This window comes from Astatotilapia calliptera, chromosome 18 (assembly GCF_900246225.1).
Source record: "Astatotilapia calliptera chromosome 18, fAstCal1.2, whole genome shotgun sequence".
In the NCBI taxonomy this organism is placed as follows: domain Eukaryota; kingdom Metazoa; phylum Chordata; class Actinopteri; order Cichliformes; family Cichlidae; genus Astatotilapia; species Astatotilapia calliptera.
In genome coordinates this window covers 22,039,814-22,062,685 of record NC_039319.1, presented here as the reverse complement: position 1 = coordinate 22,062,685, position 22,872 = coordinate 22,039,814, and the positions used below count along the sequence as shown (strand labels likewise).

General features: G+C 40.8%; 2 protein-coding genes across 10 annotated transcripts; both read right to left on the bottom strand.

Moving 5' to 3' along the window:
• Positions 1-319: 319 nt before the first annotated feature.
• LOC113010406 (phosphatidylinositol 4-phosphate 5-kinase type-1 gamma-like) lies at positions 320-15,506 on the bottom strand. 9 transcript variants are annotated; one of them, XM_026149413.1, is made up of 18 exons: positions 14,810-15,506; positions 11,065-11,093; positions 10,833-10,922; positions 10,559-10,689; positions 10,354-10,471; positions 8,531-8,683; positions 7,797-8,096; positions 7,353-7,561; positions 7,193-7,276; positions 6,770-6,818; positions 6,521-6,605; positions 6,260-6,430; positions 5,260-5,416; positions 5,092-5,160; positions 4,445-5,000; positions 3,744-3,818; positions 1,897-1,983; positions 320-1,791 (listed from the first exon to the last, which is right to left on the bottom strand). In XM_026149413.1, the coding sequence occupies exons 1-18, from the start codon at positions 14,901-14,903 to the stop codon at positions 1,789-1,791; spliced, it is 2,460 nt and encodes an 819-aa protein (XP_026005198.1). In that variant the 5' UTR covers positions 14,904-15,506; the 3' UTR covers positions 320-1,788. The 9 variants fall into 9 exon arrangements, with proteins under 9 accessions (XP_026005198.1, XP_026005200.1, XP_026005204.1 ...); XM_026149415.1 differs by having other exon boundaries at positions 1,897-1,980; positions 14,810-15,505; XM_026149419.1 differs by lacking the exon at positions 14,810-15,506 and adding an exon at positions 11,688-14,800.
• Positions 15,507-16,184: 678 nt separating this feature from the next.
• LOC113010408 (phospholipid hydroperoxide glutathione peroxidase-like) lies at positions 16,185-19,958 on the bottom strand. The gene is made up of 7 exons (XM_026149424.1): positions 19,822-19,958; positions 18,971-19,065; positions 18,733-18,877; positions 18,303-18,454; positions 17,361-17,385; positions 17,127-17,186; positions 16,185-16,756 (listed from the first exon to the last, which is right to left on the bottom strand). The coding sequence occupies exons 1-7, from the start codon at positions 19,885-19,887 to the stop codon at positions 16,724-16,726; spliced, it is 576 nt and encodes a 191-aa protein (XP_026005209.1). The 5' UTR covers positions 19,888-19,958; the 3' UTR covers positions 16,185-16,723.
• Between the last annotated feature and the right edge of the window lie 2,914 nt (positions 19,959-22,872).

Here is a 22,872-nt window from a genome sequence, read left to right as displayed (position 1 = left end):
CTCCAGAAAAGCAGTCGAGATGTCATATCATTATGTTTGCATGCCTTGAAATGTCAGTGTGATGTGGAGGAGTGGGATGCGTGGCTTTAAATACAAGCCCCCCTTTTATCATCCATTAGAAACACAATAAAATGACCTATAAGCAGATGATATTCTGGTATATGTCTTTATGCAATTTAATTCTACGGTTCAACTAAAAGGGGTGAGAAACACTGTGCAACGTTTCAGGCACTGAGAATTCCTTTTCTGAGACACTCTGGTGCCATCTAGTGGACAACTGGTTTGTGACCGTGATTTAGAAAACAACAACAACAACAAATTACACAATATAATTTAATTATATTTTACACAGTGATCAGCTACAAACACCGTCACCTACAACGAGGCAGGTTAACTTCAAATAATACAGTGATGTGGTGCAGTGCTGCTTATGGACACAGTCAGGGGGACAAACTTGCTTTAGCCAGCATCACAGTGTGTGGAAGAAGGATCGTATGGCGTGCCTTTTCTTGGATGCTTCAGTTCGTACTTTGTTTAATTTGGTAAATCTTGATTAATCTGGGGTGGCTGAAGACTCGGCCGATTCAACTCTTCTGGCGTAGCCAGCAGGCGTGCAGCTGCTTCGGACTTTCATGGCCTTGAACAGCGATAGCAACTTTTTGACAAACAAAAAATATTCGTTTCCCAGTCACATGTTATACGCATGCAAACACATGCACAGACAGAGACATAAGGGCACAGATGCATGTGGTACAGCACACACAGATTATCAACAATTTACAAAAGACCTTTTTTCTCATTTTTTCCCCTCTCTTGACCTCTTTGAATATGGAAAACGAGTAAGTGCTTGGCCGATTTCTTGTTTAAACTGCTATAAAACGCAGTTTCTCACAGTCGCATATGGATTTAAGAGTTTGTGTTCGTTACATATTATCAGAAAATATGAATAAACAACTGTTACGATTATACCTTAGTTAAAATCAGTAAGGCAATGTAAACAAAGCTTTCATCGTGAGATCAGAGTTTGTCGAGTGGACTGAAAGAGAGAGAACACTGCACGCACGACACCCACAACATCAACTGTGTTTGAGTGTGTTTTCGACCAACAGCTGACGACAAGATAATAAAACACATAATTATAATAAAAAGACCTTAGCCACTGGTACACCGATAAAGTGCTAGGAATAAAGTTAAACACAGCTTTGACATGCCTCTAGTGAAAAAGACAAATGGACACACAAATAAAGCATGAAGTTGTAAAGTCAGGTAGAGTCAAAAACAAAGAAGTACCACGTACAGTATGTCCATATTGCATAGCCAGAGCTGGAGAGAGTGATATCTGGACTATGTTGCTTCGCCTGCCTCCAGCCGGCAACCTGATTCTGGATAAGAGGCAGAAAATAAGCACGTGAAGGTTTGGTATCTCTGGAAACTTTGGGATCAACTCTAAAATTTATCATGTTGTGTTTGTTGCACAGAGAGCCCCGTTTTTATAACACTGAAAGCATTCACAGTGCCAGCGTGATACCTCCACTTGATATCAGTAAGATTGTCCTGGAGCTGATGCTTTAAAATGTTGCCTATAATACTGTAAGGTTTTTGATTGTTTCTTCAGCTCAGCTAAATACTTCCAAAAAAGTTCACTCCTTTGGTTTTTATTGGCAAAGCAAGCTCTCACATGCAGCTTGGCCAATCAGCGTGAACTCTTCGTAGCGTCCTGGTGGTTTCATCATTAAAGTCTCACAGATGACCTCTGGCTGCACCCACCGATGCTGCCTCCTCTGTAAGTTACTGGAGAACGAGAAGATTAACATTAGAGAGGCTGGCAAAGCAAATGCGTCCACTCGTGTCTGTTCTGTGATTTAACTTTGACTCATGAATGAACCGTGCACCTACTGGTTCACTTTCCCCATCTGAGCCCCGTCTGGACTCTGAGCTGCAGTGCAGAGGAGAGTACGCCCAGCTCCGATCCTCCTGAGTCTGCTGTTACCAAACACAGCCGGCAGAGGGAAGCGCAAGAAGAAAGAAGAGCAGAGGACTTAACACTGATTTGGGAAACAGAGCTCTGCAGAGACAATCCCTATTCCCGGAACAGTTTAAAGCTGCAATGTGCAGTTTTGCATGTTGTGGCTTCTGAAGGTGATGCATGTATAAATATTAAAATCAGAATCTGAAATAAAAGCCTCATCATCAGATCAAGCCATAGCCACTCTGTCCAAATCATGCAGATCAGCTTTAAGGGCGACTTCTCCAACTTCTCTATCATTTCAAAAGGGAAACTAGGTCTGTGTGAACTAGATGTTACTTCCCCTCTTTGTTGCTTGTAAATTATTTCGCTGCTGCTTTTTAAAGTCACAAATAATTAATGTAATATGGAAACTTAAAACGTTAGCGCCATGGTCATTTACTGCCTCAGAAAGGATGATTACATTCAAAGAGGTTCAAAGAAGCTTGAACATCACTAAAAAGCACAAAGCAAGTACAAGTTACAGTCAATTAAATGTAGCACAAAAAGTAAGGACATTTGTGTTTGGTTGATTATTTCTTTGTTGTAACAAAGAACTGCTTCTTGCCAAGGATTTCCTGGTGGAAATCCTGTTTCTGCTGCCACACTTGTAAGGAAAATGCATTTGTGGGTCGAGGCCATGAAAAACTTGCCAAATCTTCTCTGCTAATGCCAAACAGCTTATTCTGCTGTTGACTCTTGTTTCGAGCCTCTGGTACCCCAGGTGCTGACAATCAATTGGCTGATTTGTGCCTGATTAGCAGCACCTGTGAGCATGGACCCTGTTGCAATGGTCAGTTGGCGTCTTCCCCCAGCGTGCCACATTTTACTGGTCTGGATGAGCTACTTGATTGTATGTTCCACAAAACTAAGCTGCATTATTATTTGGAGTGAACCCAAGTGCGATCTCTAAATTGAAGGATACAGCCGATATCTGCACAGTTCCCACTGTCCCAAGAAAATTAATAAAATCCTTTAAGACCCATCTCACCTTGGTCATTTATGGATCTGAAACATCTCGCTTCAGGCAGATGTTTCAGATCCACAATGACAAAAACAGACTAAGGAACAGCTTTGATCCCTCAGCCATCACCACGCTGAATGCTGCCAGATTTTAGACAATCAGATCCAATACCACTTTGATGTACAATGTTTACATTAATACAACACAATATCATGTTTACAAATTAACAACTGCAGTTAACATTGGTATTTACATCAACACCAATTTTTATTTTATTCTTCATCTAGAGACCTCACTTTCATTGTCCAATGTTTCATTGTTACCACGGCAATATAGATTCTCACCCTGTCAGCACTTAGGAACCGTAGGCATGCCTTTGCCCTATAAATGTGGGACATTTTAAGGGGAAAAACTGGCTTTCCAATGGAATAAGATTTACTGCCAAAAAGCATTGTTACAACAATCAAATCATCAACCAAACACACATTTATCCTTACCTATTGTACTACGTTCATTTAGAGGTCCAGAAACCTACACGTTCCAACTAATCTTTACTGTCAACAAGCTACATAACATGCAGTTTTATATGCAGCGCCCTTTCTTGTGACATCCGCATGAAATAAATCATAGGAAACAGACTTTATTTTACCTTCAAAGATCATTAAGTAGCTATGTGTGCAACAGGCCCAATGGAACAGTTACTACCAGTGTAGTCTAGTATGTACAAACATCACCTGGACTAATGCACAGCTAACTACTTTGATGGTGACTTACATTGTAACTTGAACTAGAGTTTAGCTTACGACGGCCAAGAACTGGAGAGTACACCCAATATCTGCCATCTGCATACTGATGGATGGACACACACACACACACACGGACACACACATGAAAATGAAGTGATCTGAGCATAAAATTATATGGAAAAATAATATGCATGAGAATATAGAAGGAGTTATAAGAGAAACATAAAGCAGAAAATGTGGAATAAATGGAAGAATGCAGCAAAGACAAACAAAATCCCACAAAGGATAGAGCTGTGGAGAGCTGTGAGTGAAGCTGAGAGGAGGAATGACTGCAGATCAGCAGCTAAGAATCATGCTGTGCAGAAAAGGCAACAATCAAAAAGCATGGACGGTGGCTCCTGGCAGCCTCATGCTTCAGTTGAAATAAAGCATTTTGAAAAGCAGGAGCATTTCCTATAGTGCGTGCAAACAGATAGAGCCCCCTCTCCCCCCCTCACCATCACAACTCTACCACGCTGTCCTGACTGGGCCACTGCAAAAGACCCAGCAGATCAAAGACAAACATCAGATAAAATCATCTTTACTCCCTGAAAATGGATTTTCTCATAAATCAGCTGTATGATCATTGTGGTTTGTTTTACCTACTTTAAACTGGTTAGTATCTAGTGTGGAATATTTTCTGCAAAACAAGAACCAGAAGAATTGGAGTGCGAAAACAGGGGAACTTACAAAGTATATGTCGGAAACCTGCACCTCTCCATCCAGTGAGTCGTGGCTGCTGGAGACAGACAGCTGATTGCGCGACGTACATGGTGACTGCTGACACACCTGGGGGCTTTGAGGGACAGAGGAGGGGGGCGTCGATGGCAGGTGGTGAGAGGAGTTGTGGGAGTAGGAGTGAGAGGATGCCGGACAGATGGGGGTGAATGCTGATGCAGGAGGAAGGGTGGAGCTGTTTGGACCTGTGGATCGTGCAGCAGAATGACAGACTGGAGAAGAAAGGCTTAAAGACTGAGCAGAAGCAGGAGATGTGAGTGGCTTGGTGGACGGACGGATTGATGAAGTAAGTGTGGAGGATGAATACCCGCTGCACTGAGAGGTGGTGGAGGAGGAGGACACAAAGGAAGGAGGAAGGCTGGGTGATGAATACTGAGAGCAGGGGTTAACAGAAGGAGGAGTGGATGACATAGATGATGCAGTGACAGGAAGCAGAGGATCAGCTGCTGGATGGCTGGATGTGGGGATTTCTGTCATCTGTGTGAGCTCCGTGCTCTTTGGGATTTTACTGCATTAACCAAGACATAGAACAATGTTAGAATACCACATATGAATAAATGGAAACCATCCTGGGATTTTTGCACTGCATATGCATCTACCTGAGCTCCACCTCCACTGTTATGGTGTCCTGGCGTTCACCGTGAACCTCAACTATCTCTTTTTGTGACCTGAAAGCAGACAGAAGCACAGAGCAAGCATGACCGTGGAAGAACAATATCATAAGAGCAGATTAGATATAACATTTTATATTCATCAGATATTCTCACCTGGAAATGTTTGGTGAAAGCATTTGCCTCCTGTAGCGAGGGTGCTCAGGTGTATCGAATGGGGTGGTGGGTAGGGAGTTGTTTGATGACAGAGTGGTAGCGATAGATGCTGTGGTGGCATCTTCAAATGAAGGAGGGGTGCAGGGCGGTTCCTTCCCTGAGGGGCATAGTTAAGTAAGAGATCATGAGCTGTGTGCGCAAGAGAGATGAAAAAATGAACAGGACATAAATTCTTTAAGAAACAGAGCACACTAACATTAAAGGTGCATCTCAGGAGGCTGTACCACAGAACAAAGATCTATCTGAGTGTACGACACTGCACTGCACTCTTCTCTGAACCTCTGATATCTGAACTCTGCCATATGCTTGCAGTGGTCCTTAAACTCAGTTACCTGTGCAAAATTCAAATTTAATTGTCTTCTTACATTCTTGCTCTTACAGGTCTTAGAAAGTTTACAAATGCTCCCTTTTTTACTGAAGTAATATCCATCTGGTATTGTTGTGCACACCTCATATTATTCCCTTCCTGTGTCATCTAGTATTGATTTGTTACTTTTACTTATACTTTGTTTCTGATGCTGCTATGCTGCTGCTGCTTCACTGCACGTTAATAATAAACAATGTTTGATTTATTTTACTTAAAGGGAAAAGGAGCACTCAGCTGCAGAAAATAGAGGACGTCAGTGTCAAGGTTAGAAATCGTGTTGCTGTATTAGCTTTTAACTTGGTGTAAAAACAACAACAACAAAGGAGACGTAAGCTTTCTTAAGGAACTTCCTAACACACAAATCACAACAGTAGTTCCGTCAAGGTGCTTTAGACTGTAAGGTAAAGGTAAAGCCCCTAATGAGCAAGCGGTTTAGCGACAATGGGAAGGAAAAACTCCCTTCTACCAGAAAGAAAGAAAACCCTTAAAGGAAACCTTTGTGCACCCTGTGGGAAATATTTCTCTGTTCTTATCAAGTCATTTTTTTCCATTAAAGCTTAGAAAAGGTCATACCATTGTCCTCCAGCATGGGGAAACTGCGAGCTCCTCTTAGGTTCTCCAAGTTGTCCAAGTTTTCTGGCCTGTCATCAGTCAGTGAAGGACGCTGCCCCGTCGAGCTGGCTCCTGCACTGGACTTGGACATTAGAACCCCTCGTCCTCTCTTGGATGGAGACGATCGCAGTGCTGTAAATTCAGCAGACGGATTACTTGGACTCGTTCCCTTTATTAGGACCAGAGGAAACACTACAAACTGCGACCTGTGCACGAACTCACAGCAACTCTTCTTGAACACAACTGTGCTACAGAACTTGTAGAACCTCTCAGCATAGAAGCTCGGTCTGTGAACCGACACAGTGTCCTGTGGGAGAATACAGGTCCCAATAAAGAAAGAGTGAAGATAAAATATATAAACATTTTCTATCCTTAATATATGCCGTAAAACAAAAAACAAGATATGGTTTAGACTGGTCTGTTGGGCTTGGATTCAAACTATTACATAACAGTTACATAAAAGATACTCACTCCATCATGGATGAGGGACTTCCAGGAATGCTCCAGTTTCTTGATCAGCCTGCCAGATGGAAAAATTCAATTATTTATTAGGTGCCGCACATATCTAGCAGTTTACTGCTAAATCAGTGGCTAATATTGCCGACATAAAGCAATCTTCCCAAATAAAAAGAAAAATAGAAATCAACCTTTATGTAGATCCTCATTCCTTCCACCTGCATATTATTATTAAATGATTTTGCAGCTATTTAAAATATGACATGCTTGATGACATAAGTAGTTCCCAGTAAAAAACTAAGGGTTTGAGTATTAACAGTGCATTTTTTCTTAATAATCTTCCCAGAACGGTGCTACTTCTGCACCCAACTAAGCCTTAGTTGTTGCGTTTTCTTCAGTGGCACACTGTCTCACAAGTAGCACACACTGATCACCTACCTGTAGGACTGCAGAATGTCAATGATTCCAATGAACAGCAGGAGGCGCTCCCCTTTAGCACCCATAGCTGGAATGCCACCCATACTAAAGAGAGCAGAAAAGTTACCGTGTGCATATTTGAGGTGAGGATGAGGAGAGGCTTTTTGAAGTGCTGTCTTACGTGTCATCCTGCTCCAGAGTGTCCCTGCATGTGGAGCCTCCCTGTATTGACTCCATGGCACTGGAATACAAGGATCTCTGCCCTGCGGGCCTCTTTTCATCCCCTCCTTTGATGGGTGAGCCCTGAGACTGACGCTCTCTCTCTGCTTGGGTCTTGTTGTGGACCCCAAGCAGCAAACTGTAGTCCATAATCTTAAAACTCTCCAGAACCTGATGTAAAACACATAAAATGCAATAAATATTTGTGAAATCTTTGAGGAAAACTATGAATATTTGAGTATGGAATTAATGTTAGAGCCTTTTAAGCTTCTTTTTTTTCTGCTTTCCTCAAATTCTTTCATGAACTACCAGGAAGATGTGTGGTTGGCTTGGCTGCTAGATGCACAGTGTTAATCTACTTTTACAAAGACCAGTTTATCCAGCTCCTTTCTATTTGCCCTCTTACCAGGCAGTCTCTTTGCAGCGTTTTGACCAGAGCGCCGTATGTGTCCTGGTCCAGTGTGAGGCCTTCAGGAATATCACTCAGAAAGTCCAGGTCTTTAAAAGTGGGTTTGGACTTCTCTCTTTCCTTCTTGGATGCTCGCCGCTTGTATGTTGAGCCCTTTAAGTCGAACTTGAGGTGCATGCGCACGGAGCGTGGTAGAATATTGTTCATCACAACCACTCTGATGTTCTTTCCTCCACACTGGACACAGTAGAGGCCAAAAAACTTTGGCAGTAAAGTCCGGGGGTTCTGGTTCAAGTTCTGGAGAGGGATTTATAGAGGGAGGGAGAGAGGCGCAGGGAAGAAAATGTGGCACATTAGTGGTTCATTTTGGTTGCAATCTGTGGCTTCCACCCCATTTCAGTACCATGCACATGCGAAACAGCGTGACTCAACACCAGGCCTCAGCTCATGCTTGTGTTTCTCCACCGTGTCCGTGCTTCACCAATTAAGGAGTACCCAGCCTAACTCCGTGCTCTCACCTATCACAACACCACCACCTGCTGACATCACCGCTAACCTGGGCCAACCGCGGAGGTTTGGATTAAGAGGATAAAGGTGACTCGAAGTTTCTGTGGCATGTGCAGTTCAAACCCAAAGCAAGATTTCATTCTCCAACTCCTAACATATTATCACACTTATGGAAATCATTCATTTTACTTTCCCAAAATGATTCTAATGGATGAGATACTTACCATGTAGTATCCAGGGAGCAATTTCTGCAGAAACTCAGCCTCTTTGTGCAGCACAGTTTTGATGATAAACTCATCATCACGGGTCACGTAGAAAATTGAGCCACTAGCTCCTGGATTTGACAGCTCAATCAGTGGCTCATTACACAGAGAATACTAGACAGAAGCACAGATAAAACACAGAGTACAATTTAACCTCAATTCAAACAGTCTGACTTTACGATCTCTGGAAACATGTTTTTAACATGCAAATGCTACAAAAGCAAACTAATTCATTAATTTCATATTATGCTTGTGTCACCTGTTTTGACAGAATAATTAGATAGTCAGAAGTTCGTACAATATTCATTATGTCTTTTTTGGGTGGCTGCATAGCTTTGCTCATGTTTGAGCCACTAGAGCTTTCCACCATCCAACCAAAGGACTAATGCATCTACCCACTCACTCGACATTACTCATCAGCACAAAAAAGAAACTATGTGTGTATAGACTGTTGAGATTACTACAAATTAATGCTGTATTAGTCACTCAAATGAACTTACTATCTTTACTGTTGCATTCATTTATCTTATGAAAGTGTACAGAAAGCAGGGATGATGTTTTACCAAAGCTCGTTAAGCTTTAGCCTAATGGAGGCATTCCAGTAGCATCAGCAAACTTCTCACTATATCTGACATCTGAGGTATTTGAGGTAATTCTCTGGTTGGAGGCTGGAGAAATGAGCTGAGAGGTAAGCGCGTACCCTTTGATTGTAGCTAATTTGCCTCACATAGGAAGGCAATTTTCTATGGCTTAGCTGACAAAATGCAATTATCTCATTACTCCACCCCTCCACCGGCAGCACAAACACATGCAGACACAAAAACAAACCGCTCTAACCGTCTGCTGCCACTACTTGGAATTTTAAAAGGAAGGCTTTAGTCAGCTAATCTCCCTCTGGCACAGGTAGAGTGTGAGCTTAAATGTGCTGCTGAGAACACGCTATGTCACCTCATGTGCACATGCACAGTGTGTGAATGGTCGTGCAACTGAGAACTGGGACCTTGATCTTGACCTTGACCTTGGGCATGATTTGAGTGGAAACTCATTAGGTTATCATTGTGTGCAAGTTTCACTGAAATCTGACCAATGCTTTAGGGAGAAGGGTAATTCTTGTAAAAATGTAAAGGTGCTCACAGCACAGCAACTATTACTTTAACCTTGAGCACAACACGGGTGAAGATCATTATGTGTAAGTTTTAATATACTCTGACTAATTCTCCAGGATGAGGACTGATATTTAAATTGTGGATGGACACATGATGGGCGCCTTGCCGTGTCACATGATCATCTGAGTTAAAAATATTGCGTCATGTCTAATAACTGGTGGAAATGATATTGACATACTGCTTTTCCCACAATGTTCCTACTATGCAAATACAATTCAAGCTAAATATTGACAAATAGGAGGTCTTGGGCAGGATTATATAGTTTGAGAGAGAACAGTTAAATTACAGCAAAATACTCGGAATCAAGTCACACATTTCAGTCAGGATGACTTTGGAGGTGGGTTACAAAGTGGCTTGCAGAGACAGTGACAATTGTAGGAAGGCTAATGCAACTTAAATAATGTGCTTTATATGAGATTTTCCACTAGGATGTGTAGAAGGATATTAGCTGATGAATTGAGACTGATGGCTAAGCTATGCTATGCTATCTTTAGTTTATGAAAATCTTCACTGCTCATCCCATGTGTAAAGGAATAACAGTTTAGTTACACTGTAATTTAGATGATACTTAAATACACTGAGTGCATTGTGAGTCATCAGAGAAAATAAGTATCTCACCAGGTAATCATCCGGTCGGATCCCAAAAAGCTCTCTGAAGTAGCGGAAGGCCACAGGGGCGTAGGTTTTAAACCTGAAGTCTGGGAAGTGGTGGGCTGGTGTGAGGTTACTGCCTTCGCTGTATGGAGTAAAGTGCGACAACAGAAAGAGGATAAGAAGCAATATCTCATGGAAATTGTATGCACATTTACTGATATGAATGTACCTGGGGAAGAAGATGCTTTCAACCACGTAGAAGTCCTGCATGAGCACATCTCTCTCGGGCTTGGAGCTGAGGTTGCCAACAGTATATCCGATACCCAACTGGATGGCACCTTTCAAAGCAGAGGAGGTTGTCTGGAGGCGGACAACAAAGAAAAGAGCAACAGACCAAGGTGTGGGTGGCAAACAGTTGAAATCGTGATGCCACGAAAACCTACAAACAGTATTAAGAGGCAAACAGGCAAAAAAAAAGAAAAAAAGAACAATAAAAGAAAAACCTTCTTGTAAGTCGTCTCTCCAGAGGCATCGACCCTCCTGTGGCCAATCTTCTTCTCATGCCCTTGGCTTGATCCGAATGGGGACGGCATCTGTCACAGATAATGTGTATTATTCCCATGAAAGTTACAATGAAATGAACTATTCAAGCAACAAATAGATGAGAGAACAGATCGAGCAGATGCAAGACACAGAGACAGGTGAGGGGTGTAGAATGTGAAGCAACAATGGCACCTCTGTTATTTGAGCCTTCCTGCTTGAATCTGTGGACAGAAAGAAGGAGAAAAATGTTTAGCTGTAAACTCTTCACACTTCACTCACTCAGTGCCCACATCTGTACATTACTCAGCATGAGTGAGTGTGCAGATGTAGCTTTAATATCAAGCTAAATAATTAGCCCCAAATTAGACTGAAAGCACACGTCAAATATCCCAAAGTGAAAGAAACAACCAGACTCATTCTGTGGATGCTCAGGATCCTAGTTCAGAGTAGCAACATAGATTATGAGCACTACATGATAGTATGCAACATCAGCTCAAACTTTCTTAATTTTGTAGGTTTTAACTCGAAAAACTTTATCTGCAGAGCTTGAAAAAGCCAGTATAGCAGCATTGTCATTAGCATTCTGTTCCACATTCCTTGGCTCAGGGTCATTTCATTTTAGTTCATTTAAAAATGGAAATGTTCAAACGCTACTTCTGCGGCATTTATTAATCTTGCCAAGTAAATTGGTGTTTAAACTCACCGCAGAAGAGTTTAGTCTCTACAAGTTAAAAATTGTTTGATAATCCAGAAAGAAAAACAAGATACTGGATGCAGTGAAACTGACATCCAACAGTCAGGCTGCTGCAGCGTACCGTCTGTGTTTTCTATTCCTGGATCAGTGAGATTTGTAGAGAGAAGGTAAAAACTCTATTGGATTGACTTCCTTCTTAATCTGAGTGCTGCCATTGGCCGAGGTGTCCAGATCACATCACCGACCAATCACATGCAAGGATTAGGAAAAAATCTTTCCAAGCGGCAGGAAGGACGCAACTAGGCTGTGTTTGTATGTATTTAATAGGATGAGAGAGCAGGAAGCAACTTCATGGTAACTTTCATGTTGTATGAGAGTCAAGGTTAACAAAACATTGCTGAGATAATGCATGAGAAAGCCATGTTAAAGTACACAGCAGACACTGTAGCAGATGTTGCTGTCAGTTAATCATAACAGAGCAGTTTGCTGATCACATAATTTGCAAGTATGATCTCAACTGTCATAAACTTAAACTAACATGCAGAATATTTGATTTAACAAAAGTATGGGTAGCACACAGTCCTCCAAGGCCATTAATACAAGTGTATTCTCCTCTTACCGACTCTTTGCTTCAAAATAGCAGCTGTTCACTATCTCAGTGGGGCGTTTGCTGAGTAGCTCTAAAGACAATGCACAGCTGAGGCTCCCAGGAGTGTCATTAGTTTTACATGTGTTTGCTCATGAGTACAATGTTCCTAGGTTACAGTTACAGGATGCTAACAGTTAATGGAGTTCATCTTTTAATGGCAATTGTTAGGACCAGAGCTAGAGAAAGATTTTTAAAACTGACACCAATATTTGACAGTTTAGAAATCCAATATATCAGCAATTATTTTCTTCTTTCCAACACATGAAACATAAATAGATCTCTCCAACATTTATTATGTGCAGTTACTTATGAGTTCTTGTTAAGATGATATGACAACACAGTGTAAAAATAATCTTGTTAGTGTATTACTTGTTTATGCTCAGCTCAGGTACCAACAGGAAAGTGCAAAGTGCCCTCTGGTGGACAAACTATGCAACATAACCACTCATAACACAGATGAGCGGTGTTTCTTCCCTCTCTTCTTTGCCTTTGTAACCATAGTTACTCCGCTAGCATTTATTTTTGGTCACATGCCATTTGTGTAACTTTTGCTGTTGATTTATAATGCACATCAGGTTTTATAATACAATTTTATGGTTTTTCATTATTAAGTTTATTAATTACTATTTATCTCAACATACCTATTGCAAAATAATTTTGGTTCCTACCTTGCAGTGTTTGTGGTGGGATTGTTTTTAAAGTGCAAGATTTTGTGTGTCAGGGAGACAACAGAGAAAAAATTGGAGTACACACTGTTCTGTTGGTATTTACTATAGAAGATATTTTTAAGAGAAACTAAAGCCTGCCATAAACCCACAGCAACAGCCAAAGAGATTGGAGGACACTACCACGACCGTGACACTTTTAAAATGTGTATTTTTCTGATATAATAAATACCAGGATCAATATATTGAAGAATAGCTCATATCGGCTGGTCCATCGCCCCACAAATATATTGGTCAGGCACTAAGTTCAAAGCCTAAAAGGTGAACTGTGTAGTGTCAGTGAAAATGTGAGGGGATCACCAAAGGTGTTCATCCTCCGGAAACAATTATTGGTCATTACAATCAATCCAATATGTGTTAGACAAACTGACTGATTACAACTTGACATCACCATAGGTAAAATCAAAAATGCTCAATCACTATTTTGCACACACACACACAAAAACCAGTATTTGAACACATGATGCGCACGATTGCACAAACAAAAATAAGTGGATGATGAAGAATTAAATGATTTCTTTGAGGGGTTAAGTGGACTGTTTTGAGTGGCAATGGGGCAAAAAGTTCTGCCTTTTGTCAGGATGTATCCACCTGTAGACTGCAGATTAGTACTGCAACAAAGCCTCTCAGGCAAAACAATGAGAAGGAGTATCCTGGGGTGGACGTGCACACAAAGAGTCTCTGTGGGATTAGGGTCAGGCTAGAATAACGTGTCACTGAGCTGCAAGCAATAAACAGGACAAACCCCACTGGGTCATCTGAGATTAGTATGTGGGTGACAGGCCACCTGTAAGATGAATTTACTTTGAATGTGTAATAAAAGAGTTTAAAGGACATGTACAGTAACTGAGAGCTCACTGAGGTATTCTTGTTATGACATATTTTGTGTCAGTGTTGAGAGAAATATGCCTTAAGGGCTGTGCGTTTGATGGCAAAGAGGATTATAGCTTTTCCTTATCAGCTGGGGGGAAGAAATGGTGGCCTGTTGCTGTGACATTAATGTGAAACTGGACATGGGGGTAGATTTTGAAGCTCTTTGCATTCAGATATATTTTGTGAACCGCTTACGCCTGAGCATGCACAGAAAGGAAATTTGCTGCAAAATTAAATAACAAAATTAAAATGCCATGGCATGCTCTGTGGTATGTGAAGCAGTGGTGTCCACAGCAATGCCTGAAAATGATATGCATTTAAGAGATTACTGTGTGATTTATGTTTTAATTCCACAAGAGATTACATGAGCCACTCTCCAGATATAGCTCGGAAGAGGACCAGACAGATGGCAAGAATTATGAGGACGGAGAGAAGCGGAGGAGAATAAAATGACACCTGACAGAGACCGAGAGAGCACACAACGTTTACCAATGGATGCTCAACAGCTCACGGTGTGTTTGTCAGCCTGTTAATGATGATGCACATACAAATGACTGCTGTCGTGTGTTTGCCATGCAAGTAAACACTTCCACGTACTCATTTGGGAAAATTAACTTTCATCTCAGCTCAGCTTTATTTGGTCTTGTGGGAATGTGTGGACACATCCCTAATGTGCACCTTGTGCTGGTGCCAGCCTGCGGTGAGTCAGTGGCATTTAAAAAAACACAGTGACTTCAATCTTGAGTTATTCAACCCACCAATCTATTGTTTAGTCCCACACTTTAGTGGGATTACCCTGGGCTACTACTCTGTGGATCTGTTTTGGTGTGATTTTCTCGTCTGTGCCTAGCTGTGTCCACGCACTGTTTGCAGGGTAGGATGCAGCCCAGCTATGCCCAACTTCCCGGGTTAGATCAGCTTTCATAGGCGGCGGCTATTAATAAAACCGCCACCAAAAATGATGGCCGTTTGACAATTTCACTAAAACATACGAACCAGGGTCCCCGAATTCAAGCTGCATAGATGGGCCAGCGGCCGCTGCCTCGCTCGGGCTGCCGTCATCCCCGGTTCCCGCAGTCCCCGCTTCCATCTCCTGGACGGTTCCTGATCACGATGCGCAGCCGCGTCCTTCCTCAGCGGGAACCAGATGTTGCTGGATGCAGAACCCCGGTCCGATGTTTATTGCTATAAATGCCCACCACATAACTCCACGGATGCAGGTTTTATCGCTGTGGAAGTGTAGCGGCGCGGACATGCTCAGTGCCAGCGGTGCCGATCATCTCTGCCGCTGTTCTGCGTCATCGTCATTATCACGCACCGGGTAGGGCGCGTGCCACTACAGCGTGAGCCCGCAGCTCTCAGCAAAGTAACAGCAGGCCGGGATACACTGGAGGGCAACGATAGGCCTGTACGTGTGAGTAAGAAGGTGCTGCTTCAAACTTAGAAAAGTAAGAAGCTTCTGTAAATATAAGGACGTTGAAACAATGGCGCAGAAAGCTGCATTTGGTCACAAGGGAAAAAACAACAACACAGGAACTATAAAGAGTTGGATGTATTGGTGCATATTAAAGGGCTGGTATGATGCAAGGATGCCAGTGGTTACACTGTTATGCAATAAAGAGGATGTATGTTGTGTTAAGACACCAGTGGCCAACAAAATATCCACAATAACACAACCTATTTATTCATTCATTATCGCTTCTAAGAAAAAAATTTTTTTTTTTTTTTTTTTAGGTATAAATGAGACAAAGTTCCCCAAAATAAACAATTCGTTTTCACAAGTATTTTAGAGACATGCAAGTTGGGGGGTGGATTGACTTTATTCTCAAAATGAATACTAGTTTTTTTTTCTTAATGTGGCCCTAACACTCTGTTATACTGTTTATCTGCTGTAGAGCACTTTTAAGGTCTGCCACTTCTTTTGGCTTCCACTTGACCAGTTTCCACAAATTTCTTACACTGAACACCATGCCGGTAAACCTGTTTTTTTAATTTTTAGGAATGACCTCACTGGTGAAAAACAAAAAACTATTTCATGTATTTCAAGCTCTGGGATTTTGCATAGATTCAACCAAAAAAATAAAAAAACAAAACTGGATCTTTGTTTAGTTTTCTGTTATGTGTAGACAACACAGGTTGATGAATCATACTTAAATAATTCATAGATCAGTGTGAAGTTGCTTAACAAACAAGCATTCCTCTAAAAATGGTCAAGGACTGGACTGAAAATGACAGAAAAAAAACAAAAACCCAAAACAAACAAACAAAAACAAGGCCTTGAGAACTATATGGAAAAATATGTGTTATAAGAATGCTGTGTGGTTCAAAGCTTTTACATACTCTATCAGAAATAAACAGACACTTCTAGCAATTTAGAATTACCATCATTTACTTCTGTTGTGCAGGTGCATAAGCAACACATCAACACAATATTCACAACTACATTTATTTTCCAATTTCATTATATAAGCCATGATTTTCAGGTTCAACATTTGGCCCTTTGTCGTTTTAAGTGCAAACAATAATATCAGTAGCTATGCAGAAATCTATTAAATTTATTGCCTTCAGTGTTTTCACATAAAACTGACAAAGACACATAAACAAACTTGTCAAAGTAACATTCAGAACAGAGGGTATTTGTATTGGACTAAAAAAAGTAATGGCTGTTTGAAGTATGCTGTGAAGTGGCTCGACTTTGGTTAACCAGTGGATGTTCTCTCTTATGGTCATACGAGGTTTAGTGTGAGTGGGCTCTGGAGATAAGTTGCACGCAAGGGATTATCAGGCCGTGCCCCACCCAGTGCTGGGTTTACAGGCAGGCCGTCACTGGTTCAGGCACACAGACACAACCCTGAAGTCCATAAGAGAGGTCAAAGGTGAAATAAACACATGGGAGATGAGACTGTATTATTACAGGTACGTGGGCAGGTCTTTCTCCACCACCTGCACAGAGAAACAAATGCAAATGTTACTACGGCAGAGTTGAAGGATAACAGCAAATACTACATATAACACACAGATAAGTGTACTGGGCAGACCAGATGGTTACAGAGCTGGGATGCTGAGTGATGAGACGCACTGTGCAAAAGTCACAAACAACCTACTGTCTCAAAATCTGAAGAGTTTCAGTCGTCCTCTGACATTAACATCAGCATAGAAACTGCACAGGGGCTCTTTGCCCATATATTAACAGAAATTACTAGAATATGCACACAGAGGTTGAAAGCGTCTTATACCCCACATCATTCAAAAGGTGCTGTATTCTAGAGAATGCACAAGTATATACTGGAGAAAAAGTGTGGTTGCGGCTTACACTGGGATCATCGGTTGGGCCATATCTCTTCACTACTTGTCCTTCTCTATTTATAAGAAACTGGTGAGAAATAAGAGAGCAATGAAAAGCATTAATTTTCAAATGCAGTTGTAGTTAAAAACAACAACCCCCCCCCCAAAAAAAACCCACAAAAAAACCCCCCAAAAAAAAAAAACAGCATTAAGTACTGAAGAGCATTGCAGTTCTGAGTTCTGACTGTATTAGCTTAGTTACCTTTGTGAAGTTCCATTTGATGTTGCTGTTGGAAAAAAAATAAAGTACAAATGAAAACCATACTGCAAACATTAAAAGTCTGTTGTTTATTTAAACTGGAATTCTGTGGGTTTACACTGATGTGCAGATTTTGCTGTTTTTTTGGCTACACCACCTTTTATCCTACTCCCAGTTAAAACATACAAAAAAAAAAAAATCAATAATTATGCAAATCCCTGTATATGACAATTAGATTCCTACCCGCAGATGTGAGTAATGAGGATATTCTGCATATAACAAACAATACTTGACATTTCGCATAGCAACACGATCCACGATCCTTATTTTGCCCCTGATACTTTATGCATTTTACTGTATGATTTCTTTGCCTGCTGTTATGTGAATTGTGTTCTTTATTGGAAGGAAAACATACAAAACTCAGTCAAAAGAAAACAAACAAAAAACAAAAAACAAAAAAAAAAAAAAAAAAAAAACAGGGTTTTGACGTCCCTTGTTGAGTTCCTCTACAACGCAGCAAAGTGTAGACAGTGCAAGAAATGAAATCATGTAAACGTCTTTCTACAAACTCAGCAGAAAACGACAAGAAGCAGGGAGGATGAAGGCAGTGGGATTAAGAGCAACTCCCATTTCAGGGTAAAATGACGTCATGCCTGCCTGCTGTTTCAACACCGCGTGGAACATTATAATAGTTACAAAATACTTTAAACTCAGTCTGTTCCATGGCTACAATTTTAAGCTACCACACTTGAAACTGTGTAGAAACACAGAATTTGTATTTATCCATGACCAGAATTTCAGTCACAGACTTCACTTATGAGATTACAGGTGACACAGGAAGGTTTTGTTGCAGGAGGACATGAATGATACGACATTAACATTGTCACTGTACACTATTAAAAGACAGACATATTGCCAAGAAAACAGAAACATAGAATAACTTACTTTCCCAGGGTTCCCTTGCCTTTGGGCTGAGCCTTCATCCACTTCCACAGAGGGTGAGCGTTGTCTCCATTCACCTCAATCTTACTGAAGAGATCAAACTCAGCATTGTAACCTTTGGCAAACTCTTTAATTTCTGCTTCTGTCCCTGGTTCCTGAATGCCACAAAAACAACAAACAACTACTAAATTAAGCTAGAAAATGTTAGCATGCACAGATATAAATATAACAAATTGGAAAATAGATCCGAAGTATGCAACAGTCTAGCACGCATGTTTGGTACAGAGTGCAAATCAATTAGTACGGTCTCCTCTCTGCCAGCCCACTTTATTCACACAGAACAGTGAAATTAACTCATGTTGCATTTATGGCCACATAAATAATTTGTTTGAGAAAGCACAAAATAAAGGCAGCTGGAGTTTATCCACCTTACCTGTCCTCCAAACTGGTTGCATGGGAATCCCAGGATGCGTAAACCTTTCTCAGCATAGGAGGCGTGCATTCCCGCTAGCTGAGTGTAGTTTACCCTGGTCTTCCCTCATTTAGAGGCTACGTTTACGATTATGCACACATACCCTCTGGCGAAATAGAGCACAAAGTGAGGTTAAAATGCTAATTTCAAGCATTAACTACTGGTGCCAAGTGGTTGATTGTGTTAATATTACTTTTACCTGTATTTCTCCAGAGACACCTCATCCCCGTCTATGTCCTTGGCAGAAAACTCATAGATGGACTTGGCACTGTGCCAGTCTCCCACCTGAGCACACTGCACAGAGGTGAAGAAAGGAAAGCGTGCATGAGTGAGGCTGTGTGGTTAAGTAACAGCGGAGGATGGGTTTATTATAGGGCCTAAGAGAAACCAAGTTAGTCAGTGTTCTCAATGATAGGTGCCCTTTGGCCCATCTGTGTCACCATTCACGTCTCCGCCCATCAGTTTCTACACATAACAAGTTTAATCTGTAAAGGCAACATTTCGTACCTTTACACAAGCCTGCCACTAATAAGCAGAGGAGGGGGTGAGGGGTGGGAAGCTGATTAAAACAAATGTCTCCAGTCAGCCTTCGTTTTAATTCCCAATAGCAGCTTTAATCGGTCTAAATGAGGAAATAAAGCGATTACACAAAAACACGGGCTCTCTCTGACGTTAGCTTACATCACCTAGCTCTCTTATCACCGGGAATGACTAGCAATTTTAGAGGTGTTTTTAATCTTCATACAGACAACCCAAGCATTGTAGCATCACAAAATACATCTATTATAAGCTCGAACAGAGTCCGCTGTGTGCAGCGACTGAGGCTGAACTGTTAAATAGCGCCCCTGGCCTGGTCCGCTATAAACGGGTTTAAGCTAGCGTTAGCAGCTGAAGCAACACAAACATCGGATCCATTTATCTGTTGCACTGCGGTCTAAGAATAGCCACACTTAATGTTTTACAGCGGATATAAGAAGACATATTCGCGTTTTTTAGACTCCTGGCAATATAAAGCAGGGGACAGGTTTTATCTGTGCTATGTCCACTTACCATACTTCTCACTACTCCTCTGCTCCCTACCACACTCAAGACTGCGGACGATCTCCACAGCCACATGATGGGCACACTGATCACATTACCTTTTCGACCCTCCGGCTCCGCCCACAAAGAGCCTAGCAAAGGGGTTGGTGTTCCATGGGATCAACTGTGATTTTGTAAGCACAGAATATTCTGCGTAAAATCATCCAAATACAGAGCCCTAACAAGCGACTGCAGCAGCTTCCTTTTCGATGCGTCTTTGAGTGCATTGCACCCCATTGCATCCCATTACAGCGTTATGGCTTGTAAAGTAGACTTTTTTTTTTTAAATTAATCAAAGTTAATTAAGTCTTACAGGGCAACATTACTCAAATGGACCTGATATTTAGAACAACATCCATAATATTCCTCACCCTTTTTCTTCCTCTTCTTTTTTTCGTCCTTTTGTAAATTAAATCAAAAGTTTCAGTTTTACATTTCTGTATTAATGTAGGGTCTTTACCTTACTATATAAAGTGTGTAGAGCAGGGGCGGAGCGTGGGGGTGGCTTACTGGGCTTAACCCTCTGATGCATAGTGGTCACTGGAGTGGACAGCTACTAAAACGTACATATCTCTTTAATGCATTGGTTTCTATGGTGGAACTGCATATTAGCCTCTAGAGTGCTCTCTGCTGCCATGCTCCATTGAGGTCAATTCAGTGTTCAGTTAGTGCAACTGCAAGTAAATTTCCTCTGAATCAAAGATGGCAGACAAACTGTCACCCCTGCCGACCACTGCTGGCATATCCTGTCAATCCTTCTATGCTAAAAGAGCCCAACAGGTAAAAAAAATATGATGATATGCAGTAACATCTAGGGAAGGATATTATCTGTTTGGAATAAGAAATTGTTATGTCTAATATGTAGAAAACTACAATTAACCATGTGTCCACTGTAGTGGACATCATGCATTACCCACTATATTTTTTTAACATAAGTCATAAATTGTCTCACTGTTTTTTGGGACTGTTTTGGTTATAAGTAAGCATATAATTGTTACATTTATAAGCTACTCATTTAAAATGTATATTTCTGTGCAGATCAGCTGTAGTTTGAGTTACTATAATAATTATTTTATCATATTTTGTAGACTTCAAATGCAGCAAAGAATAAGGCAGCGTACAGAATAGTCCAGGAAATTCCATCCAGCTCCAGTGATGATGATTTCATTGATGAGTGCAGTGATGATGAGTTCAGTGATAAGTCCAGTGATGATGAGAGTGGCTGCCAGAGCAGAACAGAGACATAGGAACTACGGACAGCCTAGGTGTGATGAACACAGAACTGTTTGGATGCAGAGACTAAGATGTCAGTTTGTGTTTTCTTCCAGCATGCTACTAAGGGCTTGGTAATACTGTCCTGCATCGTTATAGAACTGTGTAGACTCAAAAATGTTTCTCTTGTTGGAGATAGTTTGCCATATTCAGGTGTAGGATTCACAGCTAGGACTGTTGATTGGTTTTGTTATTTACGTCTAAACATTGGGGCCTTATGAGTTGAAAGTTCCAAAAAAATTGCTGAGATGTTTTTCAAAGGATACAAGCAAACAAGTGTTTGTATATTTACAATAGAACACAAGGTAATTAATTTTTATAGTAAATTCACAGTATTTCATGCTAAGTGCTCAGGCGCATGTAGTCCACTGGAGTGGACAAGTTTATAACTTTATAAAAAAACATATTTTTGGGGAAAAAAGAGTTGAACATTTTTTTTCATGTCCTGAGAAGAATAAAAGCACTTAAGAAAAAAATCTTGACCAAGGCTTTCATAATTCATGCATCAGAGGGTTAAGCCCCGGTTGTTTTGTCAGAAGCTCGGGGTCTTTTGGAGTGTAATTTTTTCATAGTTAGATGCCTGGCTGACAACTGTATAAAACAAAAAGTACACACAATATTCGAAGCACATAGTGCACACTATGGGAATTTACGACTGTGTGTGAATCCCCCCTGATATTGGTATGATCCGAGCTCAGGCACTAAGCAACTGAGCGAGGGGGCGGGGCAGCTGCTGCCTGTGAGTGCGCTGTTGGAGAAACAGAGCCAGCCATACTAAGGAGAGCTAAAGTTTGACCAGGTACCAAAGCAAATCATTCGTAGCGTACAAATAATGTAAATATGACGGTGCATCACGAAAGATTGATATCAAACTGATCACTTGACCAATATTACGTTACTTGCTCTTCAAGTGAATCAACAAATGGCGAAATGAAAAGCCAAACAAATGCTATTTTTTTTAGAGAGTCTTAGCTTACGTGTGTTTATTTCATATTTTCAGTTCTTACCCTCCCCGACTAAATCGGTTTCAGTTATGTAGCCTACTGAAATATAAGAATGGACATTAGAGGCTTCTTTCAAAGAAAAAACTCAGGTAAATGTTATTTTATATATTATGCTTTGTATGTTGTTCAGTATATTTCTATGCAAAACAAGAGGAATTTCAGTACACAGCAGGATATTCACATTTGTAACCAGATATTTACATACACTTTAGGGAGAAAACATAAAACATTTTTACTGTACAACATCAATTTAGAGTAAACTTTTGTTTTAGATAAATATTGAAATATCTTTTGAATTAGTTAAATGTCAGAATAAAGAGAGAGGGATCTGTCTATTCTTATCACTTTCATCAAATTTAGGAGTACATGTACACTAAGTTTATTGTTAATTAATAAGAAAACTCCAGACGATTCCATTCTGAGCTGAAGAAGCTTCTGATAGGTTAGTAGAGTCCATGTGAGTAAATTGGTAGCACAGCTGTGGATGCATATAAGGCAAAACACAGAGCCTGTTTCTGTGACATGGGAACATCAAGAGATGTCAACCAAAAGACCAGGAAAAGAACTATGGAGCTCCATAAGTGTGGCTCAGTTTGAATACAATTTGGTGCCATTTGCAATTAAGAAATACAGATAGTTTCTCTCTTTACTCTTAAAGTTAACAAATGTGTTTTTTATATTTATTAATCTAAAAAAAAAATTTAGTCTGATTTGATGTTACAATTAAAAAAGTGTTTGTGTTTTG